Genomic DNA, 11,252 nt, shown 5'->3' with positions numbered 1-11,252 from the left:
CAATCTCATAGTGTTGGTCATCATAGTATACTCTACGTGGTCTCAATATATTGTCCAATGGCAGAATAGCATCTCTGCTATAGACCAAGTAATATGGTGAGAACTTTGTTGTTTCGCTCACATGGAACCTGACAGCTGCTAACATTTGATTAATAAGACATCATGCATCGTCCTATGGAATCTTTCAATTTTTCCATCACTGAGGGTGATAGAATGCTCAAGTCACATGATGTATATTAAGGTCGTCTAATTCTTTCTTCATCACTTTATTAATATTTTCAGGCCTGTTATTTGTTAACAGCTGAAGTGGTGCCCCAAATCTGGGAAAAAATCCCGTCAATTAATTAACAGATACACCACTGTTTCTGCTTTCTTATTAGGGACCTCAAAAGCCCCCAGCCAACCACTATACATATCTATGAATGTTCCTATGTACTGGTTACCCGAAAGAGTCTTTGGGGGAGGTCCCAGAAACATCTAATGCCAATTTTGTGAAAGGAAATGGAGGCAAATTGCACTCTTGCATTTGAGGTTGTTGCTTCCTCAAATTTCTGGTTTGGCACGGAATATATTTACCTATGTAAACTTGTGTCCGTGTGTGTGCACTACATGCGAGCGAGGCTGAAATAGTACTTCAACTACACGTCTTTATAATTGTCACCTTCAAATTAGCGACATATCACAAAAGATATAAAATTTGATCATGCAAATAGTATTTGGTGCTTATTCAAATTGTCACTTATGGCGGCAATTGAAGTAAAGAAAATATAGAAAAGTCTGTATGATGTATGTACTCGCTACAGAATGAAGATGGCATATTCCAAAATGCACGTAAATCGATCAAGTAGTTTTATTTAAAACCAAGAAAATCAACATTTACAATTTTTAGCAATTTTATTACTAAATTGCATGTTGAACAGTTTTATTTTTCATTTCAAAACGTCGATTTGAGTTGTCCTCCATTTTTATTTCATTGGATTTAATCATGGCCAACAAAAACATTATGATTCACTCAGTCGTCAATAATAACAACATTATGAAGAAAAAGAAAAAAAACTACACCAGACTATCCTCTCCTTGAAAAAAAAAACATGTTTTGGGGGGCGAAAATTCGGATGTAAACAACGACAAAAAAGTAAATAAAAATGACTTTATCATTTCGTAACATTTTCCGGTTTTCAAATATTCTCATTTAAATTTATTATATTTGTTTAGAGTAGCCAATTAATTTAACTTTTTTTTTTTTTATAATTTGAATTATACGTTTTTGTTTTAAAAAACCTCTTTCGTTTCATTTATTTGTGTATCCAGCCTTTTTTTACTTGTTTGCATAACCAGTTAATTTAATTTAACAATTCTTTTCAAATAATTTGAATAGTATGTTTCTGTTTGGAAAAAATCTTTGGTTTTCTTTGACGACGACTGTATATGTAATATGTACAGGACTACTGTAATAAGATGAAAGTTTAGGACTAATAGCAACAGCAATCTAAAATTAGACTCTTGATTGTAATTCCATGAAAATATATATTTTGGGGGGAATTTTGAAGGTTAACAGGTTATCAAATGCCAGAAGGGGCTGGCAAAACAGCTGCTAGGCCACTGCTATGGACAGAGGATATATGAGAGGAAAAGATAACAAAATACCAAGGTCTTATGTATGACATGAAAAGAAACTGGAATCTTAAGAAGATCTCGATCATTCCAGTTATTATGGGAGCAACTTGACGCATGAAAAAGAATATACCCTGTGAACGAAGTGCAAGAGCCATTCAAACAATTGCACTTAAAGGACAGTCAGAATCTTAAAATGATCTCTCAGCTGGAATAACTAAGTTAGCAGGTGAATGTTTGGTATCTGGTAAGATGCCCCATCTCCAGCATAAACAAATTGATAAGAAAAATGAAAAGAGAAAGAACAATAAGAACAAAGTAACTGCCATCAACCAACTTGCCATGCCAGTAATAACATACAGCTTTGGCATCATTGACTGGCCACAACAAAACATCAACATGCTAGATGTAAAGATACGGAGGATGCTTACATTATACAGAGGTCATTTTTTTTTTAAAGCAGATGCTGTTCCTTATATGGCTACTACCTTTATTCTGTCACAGCTTAATCTTGGAGGTACGACACAATCACGTTGACACACCGGTTCTCACTAGATCACCGAAGTTGAACAACGTTGAGCCTAGCCAGTACCAGATGGGTGACCATTTGGGAAGGCTTAGGGCTGTATGTACCTTCTGGAAAGGTTGGACATGGGTGCCAGCAGCCTCACCCTGTAAAAAGAACTCCTCACTACAAAAGCATCTACAAAAGATGTAGATGGCCTATGCCCCGCCCCCCCCCCCCAGGGGCTCAAGGGCTATGGATGGATTAGTCTTGGAGAGATTGTTTCTGTTTCTTAAGATTGTTTTTCATTAGGACAGTTGCTCCTATCACAACCAGCATAATATTTTTTTTCCAGAAACCATGCCTTTAAATCATTCTTGAATTCCTGATATTTTCTAATCTATTTCCGTTCAACTGTATTGACACCATGATCATTTAGAACAAGGACATCGATAATGAGTCCAATTCTTTTGGGCTTGTTCCATATTACGATGTTTGGCATGATGGCCTTGTCTCTTACGTATCTGCCCACCTGTATATCCCTGCCATAGAACACTGTCATTTTTCCATTTGATGTTATCGGTGATGATTCATGTTCCAGGATGTTCATTGACTTGTCAAGCTGCATCTTTCTATAGATTTTCCAATTGAGGTATTTACATACTTTGTTGTCATCTTCCAATATGGTTTGGCATCAAGACATAAAACAGCGCAAGTTTTCAATTGCTGAGTACATAAACCTGCTCGGACGATTTTCTTGTAGACCATTTGTGAAGCACCAGTGTGTATTTGCATTTTTGACTGGAGCGTAGCAAATGGATATTACGTTTACTTTTGGCAGCTGTATAACTCTTGCTTCCCTTATTTTGTCCTTTGGTTCTCACATTCCTGATATTTTATTATTTCAGTTTGTTCACGTTGGGGATGGAGCATCCTACTGGATGCCAAACATTCACGCGTTAACTCAGTTATTCCAACCCAGAGATCTTTTTAAGATTCTGACTGTCCTTTGCAATTGTTTGAATCTCTCTTGCGCTTGGTTCACAGGGTCTATTCCTCTGGTAGCTTTTGAAGTTCTGGTTCAGGAGTCAAGTTGCTACTATAAGTGGAAGGATAGAGATCTTAAGATTTTTTTCATGTCATACATAAGACCTTTGTATTTTGTTATCTTTTCCCTCTCAGCTCTGTTTAACCCATCATTCGCCTACTTCTTCTTTTTGTCCTATATCACTATGTCAGGTTTTAGGGTTTTGTTTTCTAGGTACATAGCTGTAGAAATGTGATAGTCGTAGTGGATGGTGGATGACTTATTAACTGTCATTTCTGGTATATGTTCCCAGGATTTGCTGCTGCATTCAATGGTCAAATATTTACATATTTGTTACAGGAAAAAGGGTCCCCTTTCCTTGTAAGTAAGAAGAACATTAGATATGTGAAAATGAGATTGGGATAGGTCGAGATTCGAGCCTGGTAAGCAAGGCTCAGAATAGATTCAGATTGGAATGTTAAATTTCGCATTGTTCAATTTCATATAAAATACTTTAGATATGTTTGTTTATGAAAAAAATTTAATTGTTCAATTCTTTTTATGAAAACTGAATTAAAATAAGGTCAGCTAGAAAATAATGAACAATGCAATTTAAATATGTTGAAAAATACGTTAGGGAAAAATAGGTTAGTGAGAATTCTTTGTTGCGGAAGTGTGTTTGGGGAACATGTTCCCCACATGAGTGGGTCACGTTTTGAACCACACATATTGACGTCATAGCAAAAAGCGAATTCTCAATATAGGAGCTAGTTTCAGGCGAGTCAGGGAGACGAAGATCGGAGGCAGTTGAGTCTGGATCAAAGTCAGCACAGTCGAAGTCAGCTGGACAGAGTTGACAGGAGGAGCGTCCCCTTAGAGGCGAAGGGGTAGAACATTAAACATGTAAAAACGACTTTGAATTCCTTGAGGTCATTCAACAGCAAAAGGTAATGTGTAATTCTTATATTAACTTTGTATAACCCATCCTAAGTAATGTGTCTCCCTCTCCATTACAAGAAATGTATCTCTCCTCTTCTGTCTTATAAGAATCTACAGAACTGCACACCTTCTCTCCCTCATCACCATCGTATATATGTACCTGTCATCTTAAAAAGATCCCAGCTATACAACATATCGTCCAATTTTTACACTATTGTACTGCAGTGTATATTAGCCGTCCTTTAGCACAACCTTAAAGTCGGATGTCTGGCGGCTCACACTCTACTTCTGCACTTGCTGTCATTAATTAGACCACTTCCCCATGTGTTTTAATATGTCTTTTTAAATGAGCATTTTGTGAAAATGCTGAGCCACACACTTCACAAGAATATGGTTTCTCTCCAGTGTGTATTCGTATATGAGTTCGTAGATGGGAATTTTCAGAGAACTCCGCGTCACAAAAGACACACGAAAAATCTTTCTCTCCTTTGTGTCTTTTCAGATGGTTTTTCAGGTAAGAATTCAGTGAAAAAGCTGCCCCACAAATTGTACAAGAATATGGCTTCTTGCCTGAGTGTATTTGGACGTGAGTATCAAGATGCGCTTTTTGTGAAAATGAAGAGCCACACACCTTGCAACAATATGGCCTCTCCCCTGTATGTGTTCGCAAATGTGTTTTTAGATTGGAATTAAACGAAAACTTTGATCCGCATATATTACATGAATACGGCTTCTTTTTCCCCATGTGTGTTTGGACATGAGTTTTAAACTCGTCATTTTTAGAAAAAGATGATCTACAAAACTTACAAAAATATGGTTTATCCGTGTGCATTCTTACATGGTTCTCAAGCTGAGAATTGCGTGAAAAAGTGCAGCCACAAGTTTCACAAGAAAATGCTTTTGAACCTGTATGGATCCGTATATGATTTTTTAAGTTAGAATTCTCTGCAAACGCAATGCCACAAAATATACAAGGATATGGTTTTATTCCAGTGTGGATTTTCATGTGATTTTTTAGGTTAGCATTCACTGAAAAAGCTGAACCGCAAAGCTTACAAATATGAGGTTTTTGTCCGGTGTGTGTTTTCATGTGGTTTTTCAGCTGGGAGTTCTGTGCAAATGCAGACTTGCAAATCTTACAGGAATATGGCTTTTCCCCAGTATGAGTTCGCATATGCGTTTTTAAATTGGAGCCAAATGAAAAAGAAGCTCCACACACTTCACAAAAATATGGTTTTTCTCCAGTGTGTGTTCGCATATGGCTTTTTAGGTTCGCCTTCAGTGAAAATACAGATCCACAAACAAGACAGGAAAATGGTTTCTCTCCGGTGTGTATTTTCTTGTGTCTTTTCAGCTGGGAATTCTGAGCAAATCTCGATGCGCAATCCATGCAAGAATATGGTTTCTCTCCATTGTGTGTCAACCTGTGGCTTTCCAAATGAGCTTTCTGCGAGAATTTAGAATCACACTTTTCACAAGAATATGGTTTCTCTCCTGTATGTGTCCGTATATGTCGCTTCAGGTGTGATTTCTGTGCAAACGTCGATTTACAAACCTGACAAAAATATGGTTTCTGCTTTGAGTGCATTTGCATGTGCGTTTGCAGATGAATATCTTCAGAAAATTCAGAATCGCAAATTTTACAATTTAGTTTCTCCTGCGTGTGTAAACACATGTGGCTTTGCAAACTGTCATCTTTGCTGAATTTCAATCCACAAACTTTACAAGAGTATGGTTGTTTTCCCATATCTATTTCCATGTGTTGGGTCAAGTATAAATTCCTTGGAATAGAGACTGCCTAACCGTTATTTCAAGAAGATATCTCAAATAGTCAATTTCTGGGTTTTCAAATAATGACCACTAATATAAGACAGAATTAGTTAGTGGTGAAAAGATTCCAGATGGAAATGTGGGAAGCCAATTAGAGTCCATTAACACAATCAGTTGACTTTTCTGTGTCATCGCACTCAGTAACGCTGATTTATCCCACAAACTGTAAATCTGGTTTAATTCAAGTTCACAAACTTTATAATAAATTGTTTTTCTCTCATGTCAAAGCAGATTTTAGAAATAATGGAGATTCATAGTTGGATTATATTTATTCGGTAGGTTCCAGATATGTTTTTATCCTTGAAGGTGTTAATCTGGGTTATAGAATGATGACCACTAAAAACAGATCAACAAACTTTTCTTTCCAATGTGTTAGATCAGAGTTGATTTTAGAGATAAGGAATATAATTTTTATATGTGTAATGTTCATTTTTGAAGAAAAGTTTATATATATATATATATATATATATATATATATATATATATATATATATATATATATATATATATTCTAATCCACAAACTTTAGATGAATATAGTTTTTCTCTTTTAGAGAATTTTATTCCAGAATCGCAGACAAGATTTTCTTGCCTGTGTATAAACACATTTGGCTTCATAAACTGTGATCTTTGATGAATTTTTATCCACTAACTTTACAAGAATACCGTTTTTCACTCATATTGATTCCCATGCGTTAGGTCAAAGCTAAGCCCTTGAAATAGAAATTGTCTAGTCATCATTGCTAGTGGATATCTCAAATTGTCAACTTCTGGGTAGTCGAATAATGACCCCTTACATAATCCAGTATTAGGGGTGAACGGATTCCAGAGCAAGTGAATGTGGTGAGGTAGTTAGAGTCTGCTTGCTGGACAGGACACAAGAACTTAACTTTTCTGGGAGTTAAAAGTCAATTGTGCCATTATGTATCTCTGGGCAAGATGGTTTAACAAACTGTAATCCTGGGTGTATTCAAGTCCACAAACTTTCCAAGAATATGAGGTTTTTCATGGTTGAAATAGATTTTAGAATAAAATTAAGATCCATTATTGTATTTCTTCAGTCGGTTCTTATATTTTATTTCTGAATGTATTAATAGCTTTCTCATAAAAAAACGTTATCAATTCAGTTTTTATTTATTTATCAAATATTAAAGCAACATCCTTTTCTATTATCTGTAAATAAAGAAAAATGAAAAAATATAAAAACAAATACAAAACCTTTTCACAGTAAAACAAATCTTATTTATTAATTAGCTACATTTTCTTTTACAGTAAAATCGTCTTTAATCTACATAGCATACAATAATTTTTTAACATTTACTTCTAGAAAATAAATTATATGAAATTATATTATTGATAAACTTGATTTTATCTTAGTGTAAAATTTTCTTAAATCTAGAAAACGGACATAGTGCTAAAGGACAAAAAAGAGAAGGAAGCAAACTTAAGACGAGATTTTTTTTATGGCGAGACCATAGATAAGAGCAGTCTCAGTTGGCATGTTGTATACTATGGCCCCCAGTAGTTGTTCTTCAGTCATATTCTTCTGAGGTACTTTCAATCGGTACATCTGATCGTCATCAGGAGCGATTGTTGTTGTTGTCATTTTCTTTATTGAGGCTGGGTGTATTTATAGTTGAGAAAAATATGGCTAAACAACTACTACTGGGCGCCATAATATACAACATGCCAGCCGAAATAAAGAAGACCACTCGCCAAATTGAAAAGTTAGCTAACAAAATATAAAAAAATGGCACATCGGAAAATATAGGCGAAAATCTCACAAAGACACAATATGTAAAGGATAAATATTTTTTAAATTTGCCAAATTAAAATGAAAATTGGATAGAAGTGTAGATCGTAGCAAATAGCCCATTGTTTCTGCACATTTGTAAACTTATTTTTTACATTAGAAAAGTTTTATTAACAAAATTCTTTACTAACAGCCTAAAAATACATTTTTGTCTTTTTATAAATCTAACCCAAAATCTAACGGATTTACCGAAAGGATGGTCAGAATATGCAAGAAAACACTACTAAAGGCACAAGAAATGAGACAAGACAGTTATCTAGCAATGATGGCATATAGAGCCACACCCATGTCTGCAGACATCGAAGCAGAATTGCTGAACGGCCAACAAGTATGGACACAAGCAGCAACTTGATGATGATCAGACAAGTACAGCACTAAGTTTTTTGTTCATCGTTGATTTTGACTGTATTTTTAACATGAATAAAAGATTTAATATCTCAAAGTGTAGTATCTGTTCCGGCACATGCTGCAAGCAAAGACCATTGCCCTTGTGGCAATCTTCTGGTCCATGTAGGGGTAACCCTACTTGGGCCAGCTGGCAAATCACTATCCAGCTCCCATTTCCCACCTCTCGGGAGCTGGTCCCCTTTTTCCCTCCCCCCCCTTCACTCCTCACATTAAATAAATACCTGGTCCATGTAGGTGCAACCCTACACACCAGTGTGCAAATCACTATCCAGCTCCCATTTCCCACCTCTCGGGAGCTGGTCCCCTTTTCTCTTCACTCCTCACATTAAAAATCGGCCTTGTGCCTAATTTGCTCGGTGGGGGAGCAAATAAATATCGTCTGTTCCGGTAGATACTGCAAGCAAAGACCATATGTGGAGGCGACCCCACATATAAGACCTTGGTCAATGTAGGGGCAACCCTTCATACCAATTGTCACTATCCAGCTACCCTACTCCCCAGGGAGTTGGTCCCCATTTCCCCTTGGCCCTTCACTCCTCACTTTAAAAATCGGCCTTGTGCCTAATTTGCTCGGTGGGGGAGCAAATAAATACCTCAAAGTGTAGTATCTGTTCTTCAGATGCTGCACTTCAATTTCTTGTTCTCTGTCAGTGGAGGAGAAATCCTTCACGACTGAGACAATTTTTATTTTTGTTCCTTTTCTCCACATTAAAAAACGACCCTAGTGACTAACTCTGTCTCGTGGGGAGGCATTGTAAATAGGAACTATTACACCAATAATACTATAAATGATAATAATAAATAAATAAATAAATCCAATAATTAGCTGAGCTCTGTTGCCAAGGTCGCTGGAAAGATGGTAGGATCCTTCTACCGCTCCAGAAGATATCTCACTACTGATGCAATTCTCTATCTATATAAAAGCCAAGTACGTCCAAGGATGGAATACTGTTGCCATATCTGGACAGAGTACAAAATAGACTTCGTGGCTTAGTGGGGGATGCTCTTTTCTCTACCCTGCAACCTCTCTCCCACAGAAGAGACGTTGTCAGCCTATCCTTGTTTTATCATTATTTCCATGGCAAGTGCTCGTCTGAACTCAAATCTCTGGCCCCCCACCTCGCCAATCTTTCACAAAAAACACCCGTCTAGCTGAATCCACTGTCAAAAATTTCCCCCACTCTATATCTGTGCCTAAATCAAAACGTGGATTCCATTAACAAAGCTTCTTTCTTAGAACTGCACGCCTGTGGAACTCTGTTCCGTCTGCCTGCTTCCCACCGGACTACAACTTGGATGTGTTCAAGTCCAATGTAAACAAATTCCTAATGAACCGCCCCCTTAAGTAAACACTTCATCAAATCTCCACACTAACGTACTGCACTTGCAATAACCCTTATCTCTGAGTGGCTTCCGGGCCTTGATAAGTGATGACCACCATGTAAAAAAAAAGAAAAAAAAGAAAGCCAAATCACAACGTAATATTAGGAAAATAAACAAATATTTTTCGTGTTTGAAATTTATAATTTAAATATATTTCGGAGTCAAACTCCATCCTCAGTATGTTGTTTTCTTTCTTTCTTTTTCTCTACTTCTTTCTTGCCATGTTGTAAAGTTGGAGAAAGAAACGTCTGTTTGTAAAAATCCGCGCGTTGTAACTCAGCGGTTGTATTTTAAAAAGGTATTTTTAAAAAAGTATTTTTCAAAAAAATTTTTAAAAAAGGTATTTTTAAAAAAGGTATTTTCAAAAAAGTATTTTTCAAGTGGCTTTTCAATTGTTGGAACTGTGATTTGGCTTTCAAGCGCACTTGATGCGTATTTTATTTTATTCAAATTGAATCAACGTTTCTATAATGGAACTCACACCCTTGACGTTATTCTAACCCTAACCCTAACACCCTTGACCTTTCAAAGCATTTTTAGACTTTAAAACAAAAATAATGTCATGTTCATTTAGTTAGCACGAAAAAAAAATGGCTGTCTCATTGGAGCCATATTGAGCCTCGATAGTCACTAAAAAATCGAAAATTGAACAAAATACCGGGAGAATTTTACATTTTCGCATGATTGGTGACATTTATTTAATGTATTCCTACAAGTATTTTGTTTAATTTTCGATTTTTAATGATTATCGAAGCTCGACACGGTTCTAATGAAACTGATATTTTTGTTCTAGCTCAACAGATTTCACACATGTTTTCAAGTAAAAATAAAACACTTTAAAATGATGTGTCCCCTCGATGTAAATACCCCCGACAAACCCAACAAGCAGCTAAATCCCACCTCTTCACAGTAGAGATCCCTAGATGTAAGAAAACCGTTATGTTACTCTGCAAGCAATATGTAAACAGTTTTAAATAAGCAGAACGTCTTTAGCAATAGAGACTGTTATGTTGGGGGGGGGGGTTAATCCGATAGGATGGTTGTGATACAGTAGTTTCTTTCCAAGAACAGATAAACTTTGGAATTCCCTGCCGGGTCCCTTCTTCCCCAACTGTACTGACATGCAGAAGTTTAAGTGCAACGTGAACCGACATCTTGCTGCCCAACTCCCTACACAGTACCCCTAATGCCCATGTCCCTGATAGTAGCCCCCCTACAACAAAGTGGCAATATGCCTTGTTTGGGGTGAAAATGTAATTAAAAAAAAAAGTTAAAACACGCGAAAAATATATATCGAAGTAAGAAAAACCGTGACTGATCCTGTTTTTTGTAACATTTATTTGTTGTATATTTATTTTTTTACCCCCCTCCCTTTTTTGTTGACAAATCGTTGTTGTTGGCATCCGTCTGAGAAAACAGCATTTTGCAGTTAAGACAACAAAACAAAAAAAAATAGTAAAATAAACAACAAATAAATGTTACCAAAGGCAAGATAATTTACTCTTTTACCTACCTGGATATTTTTTTTAAATCTTATTTTACCAAGATATTTATTGGGTGAGTTTCTATCAGTATTTTCATTAATTTTCGATTCTTAGCTGCTTATCAAGGCTCTGCAAAATGACTGTCTCGTGTTAGCCATTTTTATCTTTTTCTAACTTAAGACTCGCCACTATTTGTGTTTCGAGATAAAAAAAAAACACTTATTTTAAAGTGTTTTGTTTATGTCCAGGT

General features: G+C 36.2%; 1 protein-coding gene across 1 annotated transcript; it reads right to left on the bottom strand.

The window, feature by feature from the left end:
* Positions 1-834: 834 nt before the first annotated feature.
* On the bottom strand, positions 835-6,384 carry LOC145269669 (uncharacterized). The gene has a single exon (XM_080125379.1). The coding sequence runs from the start codon at positions 5,842-5,844 to the stop codon at positions 4,393-4,395; it is 1,452 nt and encodes a 483-aa protein (XP_079981505.1). The 5' UTR covers positions 5,845-6,384; the 3' UTR covers positions 835-4,392.
* Positions 6,385-11,252: the final 4,868 nt, after the last annotated feature.

Source organism: Euprymna scolopes, chromosome 45 (genome assembly GCF_053919585.1).
Source record: "Euprymna scolopes isolate OS-2025 chromosome 45, ASM5391958v1, whole genome shotgun sequence".
Lineage (NCBI taxonomy): Eukaryota > Metazoa > Mollusca > Cephalopoda > Sepiida > Sepiolidae > Euprymna > Euprymna scolopes.
This window is presented reverse-complemented; position numbering and strand designations above follow the sequence as displayed.